A 22355-nucleotide genomic window follows, 5' to 3' on the forward strand; every position below is an offset into this window, starting at 1 on the left:
TCTGAATCACTTCTCTGCGCAGCCTGCAGCTGTGCCTGGGATTGCCCTGACCCAGGGGCAGGAGCCTGCACTCGGCCTTGTTGAACTTGATGAGGCTGGACACCTCTCCAGCATGTCCGGGTCCCTCTGGATGCCATCCCTTCCCTCCAGCGCATCGACTGCACTACACCGCTCGGTGGCGTCAGCAAACTTGCTGAGGGTGCTCGATCCCACTGTCTGTGTCGCCGACAAAGACGTTGAACAGGGTCTGCCCCAACACCGACCCCTGAGGGACTCCATTCGTCACAGGTCTCCAGCTGGACATTCAGCCATTGACCGCGACTCTCTGTGCGCAGCCATCCAGCCAATTCCTTGTCCACCGGCTGTCCATCCAGCAAATTCATGTCTCTCCCGTTTAGAGACAAGGACGTCGTGTGGGAGGGATTTAAATGAAATTTATTTGCTCCAGAGAGCACGAACGTGGCGGGAAGGGCCGCGGGCAGCTGGTCACTTGAGGGTGGAGGGCAGGCCCCGGAGGTGGTAGATCCAGGAGCCCCCAGGGCAAGAGACCACCAGCCTGCTGGTGACAGGAGCCCGGCCGCCCCTGAAGGAGACGGTGATGGTGGTGCTGCTCTTGGCGCGCAGCATCTCGGGGGCCCTGACGGTGAAGGCCGGGTGCTTTACTGCATACTGGAACGCCGTGGCCTTCGGGAAGACGTTCCTGAAGGAGATGGAGGTGGAGCCGCCGGCTGGGATGAGGAAGGGGCCCTGGGCTTCAGGGGGCAGTGCAAGGCCGATGAGTGGGATGCGGTACTGCCCGCCCAATGCGGAGCTGAGCTGCAGCGTGGCCTTGGCTTCGCCCAGCTGGCAGGGCTCAAAGGTCACTTCCACGCTCAGGTCCGAGCCCCCAGCGCCAGCAGGTGCCGCACTGATGGATTTTGCCGTCTGGAAGTCGGCACAGTCGGTCTGCGCAGGGGAGACAAGAGACCATGGAGGGCGGGTCACAACAGCAGAGCCAGCACCTCGGGAAGAACACGATGGTCCCCTGGCCCTGGCCTCTCCCACCCACACCACACCCCTGGTGAGTGCCTGCCCTGAATGGGCATGACAACTGTGCAAACGTGCCCATCAGGGACAACCCTGCACCCAAGCCCCAAGACCCCTGACTGCCAGACCTGGGCTGCAAGGGGGAAGCAAGCCCAGGCACCACAGGGCCTGCAAAAGCAGCTCCGACCAGGGCAGCAGACACGCGCCCACACGGGAGGACAGTGCAGCTGGCAACAAGCCCACACGAGTGGCAAGACCCCTGGGCTCACGTGGCCACCTTGGCTCTGCCAGGCCAAGCCAGAGGCACTTGGACCCCTTGGTGGAGAGGGCTGGTGCTGGCCAGAGGAGCTGCCTGCCAGCCAGAGCCCCGGCAGCCCGGGCTCACCTGCAGCAGGTACTCGGTCTTCTGCTGGGCAAAATTCCGTATTTTGGTGGTGATGGTCTGACGGGAGCCCAGCGTGGCGCGGAAATACACGGGCTTCTCTGGCCTCTGCGAGATGGCTTTCAGCTGCAGGTTGTAAGACAGAGAGCCCAAGTCGCTGCTCTGGAGCACCAGGTGCCCGGTGCTCTCACCCGTTTTCAGGGGCTGATACTCCAAGACAAGATCCGCCTGGGAGGAAGGAAGGAAGGAAAAAGCCACTGCGTCAGGCAGAGGCAGGGAACACGCCAGCCTGAGAAGGGGGCAGCTGGTCCCTGCTGTGCTCAGGCAGTGCTGGAAGGCTGTGCCGCCTTCCCTGCTCTGATTCCCTCTCTCTCGGGCACAGCCTTGCTCCTTCTGGGAGACGGTTCACTTAGGGACAGATCCCAACAGCTCAGAGCCCTCCAGCATCATGCTAGAAGCTTCCCACCCTAGAAAGCCCCAGGGCACACACCGCCTCCTGTCAATCCAGGCTGCAGACAACCCGGCCGTGGGCTGAGGCTTGTCCTGCAGCCACTCACAGCTAGAAGCACCACACTGAACGAGGGGCACGTGGCACAAGGACCTGCCACGTGAGGCCCAGTGGCAGCGTGTTACAGGGGGCAGCAGGGCAGACTCCACCAGCGCAGGAGGATTCCCACTGGGGATATTCTCGCACCCTGCTCCCTCTCTAGATCATCGGCAGGGAGCTGCCACCACGGAAAGAAGCCCCAGAGGGCTCCTTTCAGGCATCACCCTTCAAGAGCACCCCCTCTAGCCAGGAGCAGGGAGAGCAGAGTGAGCCGGAGGAGCTTTGCTCCTACCTTCGACTGTGCAGGAACAGTAAAGTGCTGTGGAGCGCTGACGTCGGGCACTTCGCAGGTGACGTCAAACGTCACCGGGACAGGCAGAGGGTTGTCCACCTTGACGGTGGAGGACACCCTCTGCCGAACAGCGGTGCTCATTTTCACAGTGCCGATGGGTCCCGAAGCCGTCACCTTGAAAGTCACCACGTGGAACAAGTACTCTCCGGTTGTCTCGTTGAGGAAGGTCACCTGAATCAGACAGAAAGGCAAGTGCTGCTCACTGCACACATGAAAATAGACCCAAAAGAGCCCAGTGAGCTCAGCGCCCTGCTTCCAGGAATGGCTATGAGCACCCACCGAGGAAGAGTGCCAGACCAGAGAAAGCACGTGTGCTATTTCATAGGACCCGTGCACACGGAGGTATGAAAAGAGGCGTGTAGCTTCTCGGTGAGCCAACAGCTCCTTGAAGGGCCCTGCAGACCAGTGTCCTCACTCACCTTTGCCCTGAAGACTCCTTCTTTGTAGGAGAAGAAGGTGAGCTGGTAGTCCTTCTTTGCAGAGCTTGGCACGTCAATGTAGGAACACCCCTGCAGCACAGAACTGCTTTCCACGTTCTCTGGTTTCAGCATGTCAATAACCACCAGGAGCCTGTGGGTGAGAAGGATGCAGTGAAGGTCAACAGAAAGGACTCGCCTAGGATACCCATCCTGTGGGGGTACAATACAGCCCCTCTCATCCTCAGTGCCTCAGGCACAGGGCGCCAGCTCTCATCCCCCTTGGAGGAAAGCCCTCCAGGATGGCTCTGCACAGGCAGAACGTGGGGATGGCCAGACATGGCCAAGGAGAGGGAAAAGCTTCCAGGAAGGCGCTTCCAGGCACTGGAAGCTTCCTTCCTTGTGCTGCTGCAGGGATTGCTGATGGGACCAGACTTCCTGGGCTGGACTCACCTCTGTGGGCTGTGCAGCCAGTTGGACACAGGGATGAGCTCCGTGTGGGAACTCCTGCATGGAACCTGCCGGGAAATGGCCCCTGAACACCGGGGGGCTTCAGCAGTTCCTTCCAGGTGGTAGCGTAAGCCTGTCCCGTCCGGCAGGGGGAAGAAGATGGAGCCCTACAGACAACGAATAGGACAAGTCGGCTCTGCAGCACCCCGGGACAGTTCCATGCCTGAGGCTCTCACTGGAGCAGCTCCAGCACCCCAGAGCCCTTCTCAACTGACCCCTTTCATTTAGGAGCTTGTCGCTGGCGTGGCACAGAAAACATTGCAGAGGGGCTAGTCACCCCCATGTGCCCAGCCTGAGACCTGCAGGAAGGGCTCCTCCCAAAGCTCCTGCATGACTGTCAAGAGATCTCTCTCGTTTCCCACCTGCCTGCTCACGGCCAGGGGGGCACTGAGAAACTGCAGGGCACCTTTGCCCTTCTTGCTCCCTGCAAGCTGCAGGACACCAGCCAGGTGGTGCTGGCAGAAGTGGTCGTGCCCAGGGCTTGGAGAGCCTGTGCAGCCTGTGCACTGAGCATGGGGGTCTCTGAGCCCCCTGGGCTGCCACAAGCAGCAACCAGGAGCTGCGCAGAACAAACTTCATTTCTTGCCCTTCAGAAAGCCTGCCTTGTTAGCTTAGCTGCTCCAACACCTGTGGGGTCACTCCCCAGTTCCCGTCTGCCCTTTGCCCGGGCCTGGCCTCCAGCCACCACAAAACCCAGCTTCCAACAGAGAGCACAGGACACCTTCAGCTTGGACAGGACCTCTGAAGGTCATCTCCTCCAGCCTCCTGCCCAAAGCAGGGGGAGCTACGAGGGTCGTGCCACCAGGCTCAGCACGCTGGCACAGCTCACGTACCTGATGCTTCTTGTTCTCAGAGCTCATGCTTAGGGGTCTGTAGGTGACCTGGTAGGCCTTTTCTTTTTGCCTGGCCTCCAGATGGATAAATTCAGGCCCTTTCCAGTACTTCCCCTCAATGATGGGCTGCAGGGTCCAGGCCTCGTTGCTTGGGTTGGAAAGGAGGATGGTCTGGCTCTGCCTCTCACGCACACTGCAGCTGAAAGTCAGGGTCTGGAACAGAGGAGCACAGAGGCTGCTGGCTCGCACCCACAACCCTTCCCACTCTTCTCACGCTGGCTCTACACCAGCACCTGGAGCACAGGGAGCAGCTTTCCCTTGTCACGTGCAAAAATTACACTTTGGCCATAGCTTTTGGAGTAAATCCAGCTGCTTGTTGTTGAAGAAGGGAGCAGAACAAGCCTTTCGCATGCTGGCTGAAAGGAAACGGGGAGTCCTGAAAGGAAACTCCAGTGCAAGGACAAGATCTGCAGCCACACAGCCCCTTCCTTCATGGGCAGGATGAAGAGGACCTCCACGCTCTCTTTGGGAGCAAGAGCCAACAGCTGCCAAGTTGCCCGCTCCCAGGGGCTGGATGCAGATGCCTTGCCCCTTCCTACTGCTGAATGCCCTAGCCCTGGCCCGGCAGGGGGGAGAAGTGTGGCTGCGGGTGCAGTGCCGGCATCCAGCGGGGTGGCTCTGTGGGGAGGGTCTCAGAAGAGCCCGGCAGGGTGTTCCCATGGCACGGATGCTGCAGTGCAGAGCCACGACAGCCCAGCTGCTCACTGCAGGAGCAGCACCTTGAACAGGGGAGAAAGGCAATGAGAGGGCTCAGGAATTCTGGCAATCCTGCCCAGCACTTTCTCTCTGGGATACTCTGGCACGAGCAAGTCTGTGCTCACAAGTGTCCTTCAGTTCCTGCCCTGCGAGAGATGTGGTGCAAATGCTGGGCTCCAGGGGCCCATCCTGTCCCTGCTGCGTTACCTCTTTGGGGCCAGGGGCCTCCACGCAGGATCCTGACAGCGTAAGCCGCAGCGCCTCACTGCCCTGGATGAAGCACCGCAGCCCCTCGTACTGGACAGCCTGGCTCAGCTTCGAGGGGCGGAAGGTCACAACGAAGGGGACATCCCTCCCTGGGCTGATGTAACCCTTCGTGGGGCTGATGGAAAAGTCCGGCTTGAAGCTCTCCACGTCCCACGTAAACCTTGCCCAGGAAAGCACAAGCACAGGAAAGAAGGATTAGCCACGGGGAGCTCTGAAGGCAGGGTAAGTCTGAGTGTGAGGCTCTAAGTCTCTTGTGGGTTTTCCCACCACATCTCAGGCCTGATGCTGAGCCACCTGGCAATAAGGCTTCAGGCTGGGCAGGACCCACTGCACCCACAGGCAAGGGGGCTTGTACCCTTTTGCTAACTTCTAGGGCCTGACTGCACGGCCATGGCTGCACAACTCTCCACCGGGATGGAGAAGCACAGGGGAACTATCTGGGCACACTACGGCCCCACACAACCCTCATCCAAGCTCTCAGCCCTCAGAGGGGGCGGGCTTCTGCTTTACCTGACTCCTGTGACGCCCGCGTTCCGCATGACCACGCGCCGCCACGTGTAGCTCTGCTGCACCACGGCTCCAAAGCTGAGCTGCTCCTGGTCCAAGCTCACGAGGCTGCCCTGGCAGGAGCCCCGCACCACAAAGAGGGAGCGCGCCAGCCCGCCGCACTCCAGCAGCACTTCCCCGCTGAACGGCTGGATGGGGCGCTTCGGGGAGAAGGTCACCTCCACTTTGCCTCTGTCTCCTCTGGGCTTCAGCTTTAGCTCCTTGCTGGGCTTCAAGCACAGAACCTACCCCAAGAAATGAAGGCAGACTATTTCATCTGGCAAGCGAGCTGTGGAGCCTCCCTCATCAGACTCACGGAAGAGGCTTCCAATTCCTCTTCTGTCCCCACCAACACTGCCCCACTCCCACTCATTCCCTCCTAGGCATTCCTAGCTAATACCAAAGGTGTTTCTGCCACGTGTCCACCTGGTCACGCTGAGCTCAGCTCTGTCTTCTAAAGCTTTCAGGGAAGTTCAAACAGAGCTGTAAATCTCCCTCTTGCAAGATTCACCTCCCTCACCTTTCCACACCTAAAATACATGGCTGCATCCTGATGTATGTGTCTAAAACAGCTTAGAGGAATTGTGCCGCCTTCTCCCTTCTGGCTCTCCGGGTCTCCTGGCACCCAGCTCAGCTGAAGCATTCACACTGCAAGCATCTGCTGGCAGAGCAGTGCCAGCAGGGAGGACAGGGCAGGCACAGGCAGCCAGGGCAGCCCACAGTTCTCATTGGCTACTAGCTCCCACCCACAGCGCCTCATCGCCCCCTGCAGGCACACCAAAGTGCTCTGCGGAGAAGGAAAGGGCCTTACCCCAGCTTCCTGCAACTCTGGCGCGGTGGATGTGACTCTGAGCTGAAAGGCCAGAGGGGCTGCACTCTTGTTGGCTATGGTGACGATCTTCTTCACCGTCTGCCCAATGCAGACGTTTCCTAGCTTCACCACCTTTCCCGGTGGATCCACAACGTCAACCTGAGGCGGCAGGGACCGATATCAAGCAAAAGGAAAGAAGGAGAAAAGGTTTTCTGCCACTCTCCTGGCAGAAACCCAAACCATGGTAGGCTGGGGAAGAGATGAGGAAATGAGTAAAACATGCTGCTTGCCACCTGGAGTTTTAGCGTTTAGATTTCATCTCACCTTCACTTTTATGCCCCTTCCTTGGGCCTCACCGGTCAGCTTCCCGGCCGGGGCACAGGGAGGCAGCAACAAGCTGTTGTGGCTGTTGTCACCTTGCGGTGTCCGTAGGAGCTGCGCAGAGAGGGAAGAGAAACCATAGACAGGATGAGTTTCTTGACCCTCACTACGTGAACAGACTCCCCAGCCAAGCCATCCCCCCGTCTCCCTGGCACAAGCCTGGGAATGCTGGAGCGCTGGGAATCTACAGGAGTGTGCACAGACCTTCCCTCTCACCTGCTCCTCAGCAAGGCGCTGCTGGTCAAACTCCAGCGAGTAAACCTCACAGGGGGTCTTCACCACCACTGTCCCCTCTTCCCCATGGCTCTGTGGCAGCAGCGGTCCCAGCTCGAGCTCCGCGGGGCTGAACTCCAGCCGTGGCTCCAGACCACGTCCCAAGACCGGCACCTGGAGGCGTTGGCTGCTCTGGCAAATCTGGATGTGCAGCTCGCCCCGGTAGCACTTCTGCAAAGAAGCAGCACAGAAAGCTCCTCCGTGAAGCCCCAGGTGACAGCGCCTCCAAGTCAACAGTCGCCCCAGGCTCAGGGGTCTTGTCAGCACCTCTAAGCTGAACCCAAAAGAGGTATTTACTTAGAGCAGGGGCTACAGCATCTGCATGGCTCTGAGTAACTGCGGTGAGTCCTGCTGTGGACTGTAACTGGAGAGTTGGCTACCAGGTGGATCTAAAATGCGCTGTCAGAGGTTTTCACCTAGTCATGGGGGAGCGCAACGCTCATCAGAAAGGTCTGCTTTCTCAGACACAGTCTTGGCACTGCAGCACCAGGCAAACATCAGTTGTGTGAAAGAGGCAGCTGCGCTCTCACTGGACACAAATAAGGATCGTCTTCTCTGCTCAGTGCTCGGCTCTGGTCAAAGCCAGACACGAGACGGTGAAATCTCCACGAGCAATTCAAAGATCCCTGGGACTGTCCCCTGCCATGGAAGCACTTGCGTCCATCCTGTCACACGCTGCCAGTTTCCAAGTCACGGTGTCCACATGCAAACTGCCTTTGGCAATGCTCCATCATTTAAGGTGACTCCCGAACTGCGTGGGAATGTGCAGGGGAAACTGAGGCACGGTGGGCACAGGGCTGGCAGAAAGCTCCATGTGGAGGCAGAGCTCATCCCCCGCTCCCTCTGCTGGCCTCCCCTTACCACACTGCCCTGCCACACCTCCTGGGGGTGACACCCTCCAATCTCACCTCTTCCGTGGGTGAAAAACGGACTTGGACATGGCACTGCTGTCCTGGAGCGAGCGTTCCAGCTGACGGCAGCACCTCGAAGCCACAGGGCGCAGACTTCATCTCCTCGAGCAGCTTCTGATGCTCGCTCGCCGGCAGATGTTTGTTCACCTGTGCACAGAAACCACTCGCGTGAGGTCTCCTTGGTCTGGGAGGACAGAGCCTCGGCTCCTGCAGTGCTTCGACATGCTGGCACGGTGCAGGGAGCACCCTCATCCCACCCAGACGTGGCCACCACTGCCTAGAACTGGAGGGCAAACGTGTTGGCAGGGCAGGTAGATGGGGAGGCAGTGTCCTCAGAGGAGGAAGAGGAATGGGTGAAGATGGCAGGCAAGTGAAGCATCAGCTAGTCAACAGGCCCAGGTGAACCAGCCTTGCTCTGTACCCTCAAAAGCTCCCTCAAGCCAGCTGCAGCCCAAGTGCTCAGGCAGCCAGAGGGGCAGGAAAGGCAAGAGAGGCAAAGACAACCCACCCGAGAAGCTGCGTGTTACACCTTGTCTGCGCTTTACCTCCTTAACAGGCTCATTCACGCTGATGGACCATTGACAGGGGACCTGGAACGTGTTGTGGAGCTGGATGGTTTCTTCCTGGCACTGCCCACACTGGACAGCGGAGAACTCCAGCCTGTCCCTGGAGAGGCTGAGGGACGGCTCAGCCACGATGGCACGGAGGCGGACCTGCGATGTGGGGCCTCCTCTGACCTAGAGAAGGACAGAGCATCCAGTTGAGAGCCCGGCTGACACTCGCTGCTGTGCCCAACCTGCTGCCTGCCCCAGAAGCTGGAGTACCTTGATGGGCAGGAGCACATCCACCTTTCCCAGAGGCCGGCTGGCACTTTGTGGGTCGAAGCACACTTCAAATGTCTTGCTCTCACAGGAGGGCAGGCGCTTCACACGGTCCAGGCACACGCTGAAGCCTGAACACAGGAAAATAAAGCAGCTGAGATACACAAGCAACAGGAAGCAACATCAGAAGCACGGTAAGGCCACAGGGCTGTCCTGGCTGGCAGCTCCGTGAAAGACTCCTTTGCACCTCCAGAGAAGCTGCTCTTCTCCCCTTGTCACTGCCCAAAGCAAAAGGATTTTCACAGCCAGAACCCAGGGCTTGCGTGGTAGAAATGAACCACATTGGTTGAGGAGCTCCAGCAATTTCTTCAGCGGGCATCTCAGGGAAGGATGCACAGACCTCTCCAAAGGAGAATTTCCAACTAAGATACCGAATGCTCTGCTGTTCCCTGGACAGCGGCTTAGGAGAGATGCCTGACCACCCCTCAGAGACAGCAGTCACCACGTGACGGAGCTGCAGCCTTACCTCAAGGCCTCTTTGGGAAGCCTGTTTCGATACAGCAGAAGATCCCACAGAAGATGGGGGATCCCTTCAGGAAAGGCTGAGCACTATGAACTCTAAGCAAAGCACTTCCGAACCACAGAGGGGCCTTCTCCTTGCAACATAAACCCTCAGAGTGCACAAAGAAACTCAGAAGAGGCCGAGAGGCGGTCGAGGGCATCAGCCCTTCTGGCCCCTGCAATGAGTTTTTAGGGCAGCCACACGCGGACCAGGTCTCTGGGCACTGATCGCCACAACTCAGGCTCTTAACAGGGCACCCAGCAGGGGGGCACTAAGGAGGAAAAAGCTATCCAAGGAAGTACTCAAATCTCCCCATGTCCAATGGCTTCAGCTGATGTGTCAGAGACAGCTCCTTCAAGCCCCTGTGAAGCCTCTCCACCACTGGTTACCTGTGTTATCTAGGACATATCCATCAACATGGAAAGATGCAGGGAAGTGCCCGGTGTTGGTGACCTTCACGATGCGTGTGTGGATGTCACCGGGAACAACATAGCCAAGGTCCAGGACGTATTCGGGCAGCTCAGCTCTGAAAGGAGGAGTAAGAACACTCAGTAAAGCCCAGCATGGCGTGGGGTGGAGAAGCAAACGGAGTGGATAATTGCGTATTCACTGCTGTGAAAGCTCAACCCAAGCTCAGGAAACCCAAGGCCTGAGCACCCAGTAATAAGACTTGGCTAAATCATGGGGAGTGCAGGGCCTAGGATTTATCAGCCACCAGTGGGATCTTCGGCTGAGTTTCAAGTGGGTACTGGACACAGTTCCTATGCTGTGAAAAGCCATTGCAGAGAAGTGCACTGCATCTCCACTGGTCTCAGTGAAACCACTAAACGGGTGTTTGGCCCAAGCCTGAAACTGCTTCAGGACCTTGTCATAGGATTTCCTTGCAGAGGATACCTCCACTGCTCTGCAACCACATCTGTCCCCAAAGCAGCACCTGACACTATCGCATGCAGTAACCAACGCTTACAAGACTGCTGAGAGGGTCTTTTTGCAGGCAATCCCACTTGGAAAAGCACATAAGGGATCTGGACCATTCCCTGCTCTTCCTGCTTAGCACAGACCCCTCTTGGCGCAACGACGCCAGCTTTGAGATGCCCCTTTCAGAGCTGGTCAGCTGGGGCGGTGCCTGTGCTGTCTGGAAGGGCTTGCTGCTCTGCACCCCCTCAGCTCTGAGAACAGAACCCAGCAACTGTGGGGAGTGGAGCACCTCCAGAGCTCAGGGTAGCACTGTGCAAGTGAGAACACCGAGCTGCCCACAGGGAGCACATCGTAGCTCCCAGCATCAGGCCCTTTCTCAAGTCTTCAGCTATTTCCAGCTCTGAGACACAAGAGCTCTCAGGAGCAGGGCTGCACTGCTGGCTGTTACCCTCGGGGCCCCTGGAGACAGGCCACAGGAGTCCCTACTAACTTGAGAAGCCTCCGATGTACACGCTGGTGAAAGGCAGTGTCCTCCGCAGGACGGGACGTGAGAGCTTTCTGCTGCTCCAAGGCATGCTCCTCAATAAGCATCTCCTCCATCTGCATCTGCAGCTCAGCATCCCACTGAGGAAAGTAAACACAGGGGCTGGTTAGCAGAGGTCCTTCCCAAGGCACAAGCTTGTCTCACGTGCAGGATCCCACCCTGCTCTTGTTGAGAGGGGTGACGGAGTCATTCTGTCTCACTGCTCAGTGTCTGTGACACTCCCTGCTCTCTCAGGCAGGATCGTATCTCCAAAGAAATGAACTCAAGCACCTCTGCCTGCCCACTTATCAAAGCTGATCTGGACAGACGGACAGGCAAGCCAGAAACCTTCCAAAGCTCCAAGTATGGCCCTGCCTCCAGTCAGTGCCAAAGCAGCTTGCACAAAAGCTCTCCTGCAAAGGGAACCATGAGAGAGCTGGAGCCTCTTGGAGATGACAGAACACAGCACAGCCTCAGGGGGCATTCAGGCTGCCGCTTTACGCTCAGTAAACCTGGCAGGGCTTGGCCGGTGAGCAACAAACCCCCCTGCACCGACCTGTGTGTCCTTCAGAGCCCCATAAACCCAACTGCTTGAGCACAGCCTTTAGCATCTCCCTGGGGTAGTCAGGAGCTGGGGACAACTCCCAGAGGCGGGCAGCCCACGGGGCACGCTGAGCTGACACAGTCCGTTGCCAGGGCTGTGCAGGGAGGCCCCCAGTGCCAGCAGGGCCCTGGGCAGGTGCCGTGGGGCGCAGGGGCTCCAGTGACACGCAGCAGGGTGGCACGTGCGGGACAGGGCAGCAGCTCTACTCACCACGGTGCCCGAGTCGTCCATGCGGGGCTCGCCTGCCACAGCCTCCCCCAGAGCAATGGCCTCCTCTCTCTGTCTGCCTTTGTCCACCTTTTCTTTGGCCTTTTGGAGGATCTTCTCATATTTGGCATTGCCTGAAAGCGCAGAACACCACCAATAGCAGTGGGGCAGCACAAATCCCACGCAAGACGAGAAGCCCCGTTCCCCCGACACCCGGACACAAACTGCTCCAGCAATGCAGGGAAAGGAGATCCTGCTGCTTCTCACCCCCACCCGTCTTTCTCGCCACACAGGTGCATCTCAGCCACCAAACGGGATGCAAACCCAACCCTGTCAAAATCCCTGCCGGCCTCTCTTACAGCTTTCCCAAGCTTTTCTGCCCAGCCATCATCTTCCCAGACCTCTGGCAAGCTGTGCAGGATGGTTCCTGCGGCAAAGCCCACATGGGCTTGTCTGCCAGAGACTAAGGAAGCAACCAGAGGGCTGAGTTTGCCTGACAGCCCTGAAACCTCCAGGCCTGCTGGAAGTGCCTGTGAGCTGCCCTATGGGCATATGGCACGAGGGAAAGCCAGGGCACCTTCCTGGCGAGCACACAGGCAGTGCTCACCTTTGATGTTCCTGGGCAGGTCCAAGTGGATCCTGGGAAAGGTCCCTTCTCCTTTCAGCGTGATTTTCTCTGGCTCCAGGTGACCCACTTGGATCTGGAAAGCCCTGCAGAAGACTCCAGGCACTCCTGGCAGGTAATAGACTTTGAGCACTTGCTGCTTGCCAGGTTCAGCGTAACCCTGCAGGGCACAGAAGAGGGAGGGAGGGAGTGTACCAAAGAGGATTCAGTGGGGGGATGGCTCACATGACAGACACGCTGAGAAGGCAAGACAGGTTCTCATACATAAGGAAACTGATATCAGACATCACTACCTCCAGCTTTCTTGGATCCAAACGCCCCAGTCTCCTACACCAAGATGCAGTATGTCTTTCAGAGGCCTCGCAAGGCTGCCCTCTGCTCAGCATGAGCACAGCTCTTCTGCTGACAGGGTTTACCCTCTGCTAGCCAGAGCCAGGCACAACAAACCAAAGCTTTGCACCAGCTGCTCTGGAAGAGCAGCGAAGGGCCTGTGCTTCCAGCAGGGCCAGCAGCTCCTGGCAGCAGCTTGCAGGACAGGACATCAGCGTCTCATCCCTCAGACGCACAGGCGCTGAGGAAGGTGGAAGCCACTTGGCCCTTTGGCTTCCTCTTCCCGTTGTAAAAGGGCACCAAGGCAGGAACACTGCTCCAGCTCTGAGACACCCAGGCAGGACGACAAGCTGGAATGGAGTGATGCTCCAGTGATGGCACAACCCAGGAGCTCAGCACTCAGCTCCAAAGAGCTCCCGGAGCACTCGTGCCTCCCACTGGTGGTTGCTGTAGGACAGCAGAGCCAGCGGCGGCCAAGGCCACTCAGCGGCTCCATTAGGATTGGGCTCGATGGACCTCCTCTGCATCTGCAGCAATCGCTCACAGCCCTGTCTCTCCTGGCTGGTTTTGGACGGGGCTTGTGTCTTCATTCCCCCTGTTTTCCCCCAGAACTCTCTCCTGGGCAGCCTGACACAGGCCGGCTGAAGCCCTTGTGCTACTCACCGTGCTAGGCACGACCAGGGGCACGCCAGGCAGAGGGCTGGCTGCAGTGCCTGTGCCGGGGCTCAGCACCACAAAGGCAAATCCCAGCTTCCCGCTGTTCTGCAGGGTCACCGCTGCTTCCGTGACTTTGTTAAACACCTGAGGAGAGGACAGAAGAGCAGGAAGTTACAGGCACACGTCTGCTGCTGAGAATGTCATTCCTCTTCCATTGCGTTGAAAGCAAAGGAGCACAGCCCAGAAGCAGGCAGCGCACAGGAGAGATGGGCACTGGGCTCTCTGCGTTAACCTGGGCAACCCGCGGCCACAGGGTACCTCTGAGCCCTGCACGGGAACAGCTATTTGTGGCAGAGGTGCGATAACAACCGTGGAAAGATCAGAAACAAACCAAGTAGGGGACACAAGCCCTCTGCACTTGAAGGTGTCACCCAACAGCGAGCTGAAACACAGGAGGAGGCATTGAAGCACTTCAGGAGAAAAGGCACCTGCACGCAAGTATTTGCGGGCACAACACAAGCCGAAAGGGAGGGAGACAGGGCAACGCGCACAGGGCCAACAGCTGGAAACAGCTGTGGGGGTCGTAACTGGAAAGACGTACAGTGGGGGCTATTCTGGGACATTCTCTGCAGCTACAGCGACTGGAAGCCCAAGTCAGCTGCCTCCTGGCTTCATGAATCAGGAGCATTAAAAGAGAGAGCACCTCCTTGGACCTCTGGCTTTAGGAGCAGATCAGCGGATGGATGTCTGAGGGACACGTCCCTCTGGAGATCACCACTGGGATCCTGCCTGCCCCAGGAGGCAGCGTTACTTACCTCCAAGAGGAGGGATTCCCAGCTTTGGGCTGGGCTGGGCTGGGCTGGAGATGGCCATTAAACACCAGCTTGGAGGTATCACCCAAATGTTGGACTTCCAAGCCACAGAGCCAGCAAAGCAGCTGGGAAGGGGGGAGAGCCCTCGCCCCGGGTGGGCAGCAACCCACCGGTCATGGGTGGAGACAAGGAGCTCTGACAAGAGCAGCGTGCGGTACCTGCAGCCCGCAGTCGATCTCGGTGGTGTCCAGGAGGTAGCTGATGCGCGAGGCCTCCCCACGCAGAGCCACCTCGTAGCTCGGGCCTCCCTCCACCCTGCACAGCGCCGTGACCTGGGTGACGGTGTTGGCGTGGCCGAAGAAGGAGAAGGTGACACGCTGGCTCTGGCCCGGCTGCAGCTCACCGTGCAGCGGCAGGATATCGAAAACCTGCAGGCAGGGAGGAGAGATCCACACGTGGAGCACGGCAATTGATGCAGAAGAGCAGCCTCGGCTTGGCCCAAAGGACAGACGGGGCTGCAGGGGCCTCTTCCTCAAACACCGGCAACATCAGCCTCATCTCACCCTGCAGCCATTCCACTTACCAACGGGGTAAGAGACCATGGGGAAAACCTTCTCCCACACTCCTAATTAATGCAGGAGTGCTACGCTACATTCATTTCTGGTGTCTCCTGGCAGCAAGAAATGCTCTCTGCTGCAGAATTTGCCTTCAAAAACACCTTTTCCTGCCCTCACAAGAACACGAGACTGGGAGCTGAGAGCCCGGGGGCAGGATCCAGCCCAGCTCCTCGCACTCCTGGTGCTTTTCCCTGGCTCTGATTCACATCCTGCTCTCTCCAGATGCTGCAGCAAATGCTGCTGCAGGAATTTCCTACCCACCACCTGATCAGGACCAAGATGGAGAATGGACTCCATAGGTGCCGCACAAGGAGTGCTCTTGACCAGCCCTACAGCACCTCCCATGTGGCCTCTCCAGTGACCAGCCATGCGCTTGTGTTGTGGTTTAAACCCAGTCAGGTAACTCGTTCACTCACTCCCCCACTTCTTTCCCTCCCCCTGCCCCCGGAGGGACGGAGAGGAGAGGCAAAAAGAATGCAACTCCCACGGGTTGAGATAAGAACAGTTTAGGAACTAAGGTATAACACAAATCACTACTGCTACCACCAATGATAATAATGATAAAGGAAAATAACAAGGGAAGAGAATACAACACCTCACCACCAGCCAACCGATAACTTGCCACCCCCCCAGCCCGACCAAGCTGCGACCGATACCTCCTCCAACCCTGCAGTCTCCCAGCCCTTCCGGCTAACTCCCACTTACATCCTGGGCATGATGTGCTGTGGTATGGAATACCTCTTTGGTCAGTTTGGGTCAGGTGTCCTGTCTCTGCCTCCCCCCGGCCTCCCCTCCTCCCTGGCAGAGCACGAGGCTCACAAAGTCCTTGGCCAAACCAAAACATCGCTATCAGCTCTGTTCCCAGGCCGAAAGCCAAAACACCGCACTGCACCAGCTACCAAGAAGGAGAAAAATGACTGCTACTGCTGAACCCAGGACATTATCCACCCCTTATCCCATACCATCCACGTCATGCTCAGATCCCACATTTTCAATATACCATCACTCTTATCTAAGTGCATGGACCAGTAGCTATAAAGCTGCTGCGTCCATCTGGTCCATGATGCCAGGCTCCATCTCTTTTAACAGTCTTTCAGAGCAGGAGAGACTGTGTGCAGTGTTCACACTTGTGAATAACCTGGGCAATAGTGTCCATTGCTAAGTCCACCCCTCGATCATGAGTCCATCTCTATGTTGCATCTCTGCCCTGATGGCCTGAAGTGCCATGGGCCCACCAGGCTCAAAATAATTCACTGTCCCCTTCAGCAGTTTCTGCAGCTTGTTGCTGGGGACTCCATACGGCTGCCTTCCATCTCCGATGCTTCCAAAGCACTGGAGGGGCCCAGTGGACTAGATACTTGCCCATACTGTCCCACACACCCTGCCACTCATGACTGTCCAGCCTTGGGGAAAATCTCTTGGTCCCCCTGCATCGTCGTCTAACCCCAGACAAGACCCAAACCTCACACTGCTTAACTTTTGAGATCAGACAAAATGGTGGTGGGTAGAAGACAGTCTGTGTGTGTGCCAACATACTAATCCCCATCACAATCAGCAGGCAGGTCCCAAGGATACCCAAAGGCCATTCAAAACCTTCAGAACTCTCAAACGATGCTGCTGCACTTGTCACTGGGGCTGGTGCAGCTGCTGGGCTTGCCGGCTCTCCCACCGCCAGCTTCTCTTTTCCTGAGTCCAGCTCTTCCTCCTCTGCCTTGCTGGGAAATGCTGCGTGGTCTCCTGCACCCTCCTGGGGCTCTGCGGGCGGCTGCCGGGGAATGCTCTCGGCCGTCGCAGGGCTGGGCTCCTCCGCGGGCCTGGGCTCGGCCGCGGGGCTGGGCTCCGCCGCGGGCCTGGGCTCGGCCGCGGGCGCCTCCGCGGGGCTGGGCTCCTCCGCGGGGCTCGGCTCCGCCGCCGCCGCCTTTTCCCGCTGCTCAGCAGCCGCCTCCTTCCGCTCCTCGACCGCCCCAACCTCCTCCACCCGCAGCCGTCCCCTCGCGGCCTCCGGCCCCGCTCCCGCCGCCGTTTGGTCCCAGGAGCCGCTCTCCCGGGCCGCTTCAGCAGCCGCCGGCTCCCGGGGCCGCTCCCCCTCGGCTCCCCGCGGCCTCACGAAGATGGAGGCGAGGGCGAGGGCCAGGCCGGTGAAGAGCAGCGGGACGGGCAGGTACAAGTCCACGGCCACGTCCGTCCCGCCCTGCTGCTGGAGCCCGCCCGTATTACAAGTCATTGCCATAAAGCACAGTGAGACAAGAACCTTAGCCCAAGCAACACACTTGATAAACACTAACACAGCAAATACCGGCTCTAAGTAATGTACTGCATTCTGAAGCTGTGAGATCAACAAGAACAACTCTGAGAGCCAATAAATCAGCATTGTGACAGATGACTATTAATCCGATCAGATCTGTCGTTATCTCAACCCCTCGTGCCCCACGTTGGGCGCCAAAAACAATTGTCGTGGTTTAAACCCAGTCAGGTAACTCGTTCACTCACTCCCCCCCTTCTCTCCCTCCCCCTGCCCCCGGAGGGACGGAGAGGAGAGGCAAAAAGAATGCAACTCCCACGGGTTGAGATAAGAACAGTTTAGGAACTAAGGTATAACACAAATCACTACTGCTACCACCAATGATAATAATGATAAAGGAAAATAACAAGGGAAGAGAATACAACACCTCACCACCAGCCAACCGATAACTTGCCACCCCCCCAGCCCGACCAAGCTGCGACCGATACCTCTTCCAACCCTGCAGTCTCCCAGCCCTTCCGGCTAACTCCCACTTACATCCTGGGCATGACGTGCTGTGGTATGGAATACCTCTTTGGTCAGTTTGGGTCAGGTGTCCTGTCTCTGCCTTCCCCCGGCCTCCCCTCCTCCCTGGCAGAGCACGAGGCTCACAAAGTCCTTGGCCAAACCAAAACATCGCTATCAGCTCTGTTCCCAGGCCAAAAGCCAAAACACCGCACTGCACCAGCTACCAAGAAGGAGAAAAATGACTGCTACTGCTGAACCCAGGACAGCTTGTTAGGACATGAGGCCACTCTGGGAGCAGCACCCAGGACCGCAGTGACAGTGGCAGTACGTAACTGCTTGCTACACAGGAAACGTGGAAGTGAGACACACTGCCACTTACCTCCTCCACACCCAAGGCGAGGGGCTCTGTCTCCAGGAACCTGCAAAAAGAACAGAACTTTGCTCAGGGACCTTGCAGTGGAGGGAGGGAGGGAGGGAGGGAAGTCTGCACAGCAGCTCCTCGGCAGGATGGGGCCCCTGGGTGGGCATCAGTGGTGTGAGCTCAGTAATGAGCTCCAAAACCGGGATGGAGCAGGTCGACGCTTCGCGTTGACACTGCTAGAGCAGTGGTGCAGGCAGCTGGCCACTGCTTGACTCCACATCTGCTCTCTCCTGCTGCGTGATTCTGAAGATCCATTCTGGCACGGGAGGAAACAGCTTGGTGCAAAGGCTTAGCTCAGCTTTGAGCTCTCAGAGGTCCAAGGGGTGAGGGTTAGGGTGTCTCTAACCACGTGGGTCTAGAACAAGAGTAACCATGAGAGATTCATGGCTCAGAAGTCAGAGAAGGGGCACAGGTTGGTGTACGCTGCCTATGTCCAACCACACAGCAACCGTCGGATTGTCTTGCTCAGGTGATCACTCTGCCCCAGGTAGCAGCAATGACCAAAGAGTAGGGAGGAAAGAAGGGGTTGGACAATTAGAAGGATAAAAATGTAAGCACACAAAGTCTTGTTGAGGCAGAGAAACAGCATTTTTCTCTCCGGACCAAAATAAATGTGCGTGACTGATCCTGGGAGTCTCTGATGACCAGCTCCAGCAAGGTTCGAGGTAGGGAAAGTCCCAATCTTTGATCTCACCTTCATGAGACCTGATGTTTGATTCCCTCCATGTCAGACTGAGTTAGAGCTGATAATTTAGAATACCAACAGTGCTTAGTGTGGACCAGAAATAACATCTGACACGCTGCCCGTCTGCAGGCTCCTAATGAGCACCTTGGAGACCATCTTCGTTTCCAGCTCTGGCACAGAGCATCCCACGGTGTCTGCTGAGCGCCCCAGAGGGGTCACAACACTGCTTAAGGACCATGCAGAGCAGCAGAGGAGCTCTCGTCACGTCCACAGCACTAAGGAGCAGCCAAGGGGCTGTGCAAACCCTCTGGAGAGGTGGACACCCCTCGGCAGGGGCAGGACAGAGGCCGTGTCCTGCCGAGGTGCTCAGCACCCTCTGCTGCCAACAACGCAACCACTCAGCACCCACCACTGATCTAAGTTACGGGAGAGGGCAGGGGGCTCCCAGCAGAGCTGACAGCCCTGCTCACCTCCCTCCAGCTGCTTTTTCAGACTTGCCTCTGCATTTTAGGGTCTGCTCTTGAAGGTGTCGTGCATCAAGCAGGGCCCCACTAAAGACTTGGTGTTACTTGGGAAGACTCAGCTGAGAATGGGCCACCCCAGTGCCCTGCTCATCTCCCCCAAGCCCTCCTAGTAGCCACAGCTCATCGCCAGTTCCCACGAGGTCACCTCCTGCGAGTCAGATCCCAATTCCCTTCACACAACTGCTTCTTGATCAGCTCTCTTGTTTGGAATAGCAGCACTGCAGTGCGCCACGGTGAACTTTGCTGGCTTTCCTAGGGCATTACAGAAAACCGTTTGCTACTGTCCTTCAAACTGCCTACACCAGACTTTTGTACCATGCAGAGAAGCCACAGCAGGAGGACCACTAGGAATGTGCTTCTAGATGGGCTTCAGCACCACTACAAGATTGCTCTTGGGCTTGGAAACCACAGACCACCACTGGATGGTCCTCCTCCCCAGGGATGTCCATACAAGGGCTCCCTCCAGCATCTACAGCTGGACCTAAAGCCACAGCAGAACCTGCCATTCCTCTCTAAAACTCTAAATAGCTCTTCTGTGAATGTGACGTGCAGTTCAACAGATGAACACTCGCTTCGAGGGGCTGTTTGCCTCAGGCCCAGAAGCTCTGAGAAAGCAGCTTTCTACATCAGCCTTCCCAGCATCAAACTGGCGCAGATCACCTATTCCCTGAGCACCTTGGCTGAGCACAGCTGAGAGGTGGGATTTCCTCAAGGCAAGGTTGAAAACAATTTGGCAGATCAGACAAACGGCCTCGGCCTTTGCAAACCACAAACAGGACATCAGGAAGAAGAGCTTCCAGGAGAGGGAAAGGTGCACATACCTCACTGGGTTCACCTGGCTGTCCTTCAGGAATGACCAGTGGTACTGGACAACCAGCGGGCTGCAGTTGCTCATCTCCATGTAACGCACATCCTTGGTGTCATTCAAGATGCAGCCAAAGTCCAGGGCCGTGGTCTGGAGCTGGAGATTCGGGAAGTAGACTTCTCCCCGAACAGTGACCTGCTCTTCATGAGGATGCTCCAGGAACCTGATCTTCAGAGCCTTCTCTGCTGCCCGGATAAGCAAGTCCTCCTCGTAAGCAGGGTTAAATGCGATGCAGAGTTGAAGTTCCTCCCCTCTCCTCAGCTTCGTGGGCTGCAAGGAGATGAAGAGAAAATGTTCCACGTGTGACCCCAACATGAGCTTCTCGCTTCATCCTCCGTTTTCTTCACAGCGTCTGACCAAGCACCACACTTCTGTCTGAAGCTAGCTGAGGCTCACGCTTCTGTGCTCTGCACCAATACAAGAGGAAATCCACACTGGTCTCCTCAATTCTGGATCCCCAGAAGCCACGTGCTAAACACAACCAAAGCAGCACTCTGGCATCCAGGCCTCCGCCCTGACTCTGGAGGAACTCCTTCATCCTGCAGCACAAGCACAGTGGCTTTGCAGCCTCACCCATGCAGGCGCTGATCACTGGCAGGCACAGAAACGGTGGCTGGACCTATGACAACACGTGCCTCACAGAGCCCATGCCCAGCACCTTCCGCAAACACCAGGGCAGGAGCCAGACAGCAGCTGGAGAAGCCTACCTCAGCCTTCCCAAAAGCAGGGCTGCCCTCAAAGACAGCAAGCTGCTCCCCACGTTATCTGAGGATGGCTGCTAGAGAGCTGGCATGCTTTCCAGGAGGCACCTTTCCTACAGCTTGCCCAGACCTGCTCCCTCCTCCTCCTCTCTTCAAGCCAGGAGGTCTCCTCCCGATTCAGATGGCATTCTGTTTCCTTCAGCAGCTCATTTTACATCTGATTTAGCTCGGCCCAGTTTACTGCAGACTCTACAGAACACACTTCCCTGCTGGAAGACCTCCCAACAGAGACACACCACCACGTTCATCCCTCTTCAAAGCTCAGCAGCAAGAAGGTCCAGGGCTGCTCACCTGAGCATCTGCAGGGAGAGGCTGCTGGTCCGCACCGCAGATGGAGAAGGGCTGCTCTAAGGCAAGGACCACAGTGAGGGGCAGGCAGCAGATGTTCTTTAAAGAGAGAGGCTTGTACTGAAGAGTCAGGACATCACTGGGGTGCTACAGAAACAGGAAACAAGAAAAAAGGACCTTGAAGCGGCCATGGACTTCCTCCCCAACCCCAAAAGCGCATCCATCTCTATTTACTCTTTTGATTGGTTTCTACCCCTCTGGAAAGTTTGTCCTCCAACTGTATCAGACGCTTTCATGTTTAGAACCCACAGCATCCCCCAGGGGACAGGCAAACAGGCTCGCCTACAGATGAAGGAGCAGGCCCCCAGAGGAGGCAGCTGCTTCAGCAAGATCCAAACCAGAAAGTGAACCCAGTCTGGCTCCACTTGCGTGTCCTCTCCTGGGCAGAGAGGACACACAGGCACAAGGCCATTTCCACTCACATACAGTACTTTCTTACCACCTTATCAGCTCTGCCAGGCCCGTAAAGCAGTGACGCTGCTCACAGGAGACAAGGCCTGCAGCGGAGAGCCTGCAGCAGCCCGAGGTCAGCTTTGAACAATTACGGGCACACGCAGACAGCTCCAAACCTCAACAGTCTGGCCGCAACCTGCTGCCCCTGCTCCAGTGACAAGATGTTGCAGTCTCAAAGCTAAGCCCAGCCGAAGCCTTTTCCTCCTGTCCGTGCATTGCTCCGGGCTTCCGGCAGGGTTTAGCTAACCTAGACAGTGGTTGGGAAACTAATTCTGGATGTATTGACATCCAACTCCTGCAGTGTCGTAGCACTCAATACATGGGAGCATGTGGCATCAAGCAGACCCCAGGCAGACAGCAGGGGGAGCTGAAAAGCTTCTGATTAGATGTGAACTGCCTGCTCGCAGGATCTGGGCTTCTCCGGAAGCCTGGGAACCGGAGGAGGGACCTGAAACCACAGAAACTAAATCAAGAGCTATCTGCTCTTTTTCAGACACCTGGCACGAGGGGGAAAGATGATGCAGGAGTCGGGATCCAGACACTAAAGGGCACACACTTTGCACTGGTGCTCTCGTCACTGCAGCTGAAGGGCACCCGTGGGTCCTTTGAAGAAGGTGAGGCTTGGGAAAGGCAAAGAGGCAGCATCCACAGCGACAGCAGGGAAGGCAAAGAGGCACAAGAGACGCCAGTTTTTCCTCATCAGCTTGAGGAGTTGACAGGAATGGCAGGTTTTCTCAGCTTCCCTACACGATCGCTGCTCAGACATCACCACGCCTTGGAAGATCCTCAAAACCCTGAGTACAGACACTGGTGTCTCTCGAGAAGGGGCCATGCTCCCCCTCGGCAGAGCAGCTGCAATCTC

The 22355-nt window shown here is 57.3% G+C and overlaps 1 protein-coding gene across 1 annotated transcript in view; it reads right to left on the reverse strand.

Annotated features, from left to right (window-relative positions):
• Nucleotides 1–416: 416 nt before the first annotated feature.
• Nucleotides 417–22355, reverse strand: part of LOC133277470 (hydrocephalus-inducing protein-like) — a 43938-nt gene continuing 21999 nt past the window's right edge. The window contains exons 16-38 of the mRNA XM_061469311.1: nucleotides 20984–21127; nucleotides 19888–20201; nucleotides 17816–17855; nucleotides 14289–14498; nucleotides 13265–13402; nucleotides 12254–12431; nucleotides 11650–11780; nucleotides 10803–10936; nucleotides 9784–9920; nucleotides 8836–8963; nucleotides 8557–8748; nucleotides 8009–8158; nucleotides 7044–7271; nucleotides 6771–6881; nucleotides 6447–6605; nucleotides 5600–5880; nucleotides 5030–5249; nucleotides 4067–4279; nucleotides 3177–3340; nucleotides 2727–2877; nucleotides 2248–2478; nucleotides 1412–1636; nucleotides 417–945 (exon numbers count right to left, since the gene is read on the reverse strand). Of these exons, the coding sequence (XP_061325295.1) occupies nucleotides 487–945; nucleotides 1412–1636; nucleotides 2248–2478; nucleotides 2727–2877; nucleotides 3177–3340; nucleotides 4067–4279; nucleotides 5030–5249; nucleotides 5600–5880; nucleotides 6447–6605; nucleotides 6771–6881; nucleotides 7044–7271; nucleotides 8009–8158; nucleotides 8557–8748; nucleotides 8836–8963; nucleotides 9784–9920; nucleotides 10803–10936; nucleotides 11650–11780; nucleotides 12254–12431; nucleotides 13265–13402; nucleotides 14289–14498; nucleotides 17816–17855; nucleotides 19888–20201; nucleotides 20984–21127 (4338 nt within the window). The 3' untranslated portion in view covers nucleotides 417–486. The remainder of the gene's footprint in view (nucleotides 946–1411; nucleotides 1637–2247; nucleotides 2479–2726; nucleotides 2878–3176; nucleotides 3341–4066; nucleotides 4280–5029; nucleotides 5250–5599; nucleotides 5881–6446; nucleotides 6606–6770; nucleotides 6882–7043; nucleotides 7272–8008; nucleotides 8159–8556; nucleotides 8749–8835; nucleotides 8964–9783; nucleotides 9921–10802; nucleotides 10937–11649; nucleotides 11781–12253; nucleotides 12432–13264; nucleotides 13403–14288; nucleotides 14499–17815; nucleotides 17856–19887; nucleotides 20202–20983; nucleotides 21128–22355) is intronic.

Source organism: Pezoporus flaviventris, unplaced genomic scaffold (assembly GCF_033815535.1).
Source record: "Pezoporus flaviventris isolate CSIRO_AGI_PZ_B2104156 unplaced genomic scaffold, CSIRO_AGI_Pfla_v1 ptg000056l, whole genome shotgun sequence".
Taxonomy (NCBI): Eukaryota; Metazoa; Chordata; class Aves; order Psittaciformes; family Psittacidae; genus Pezoporus; species Pezoporus flaviventris.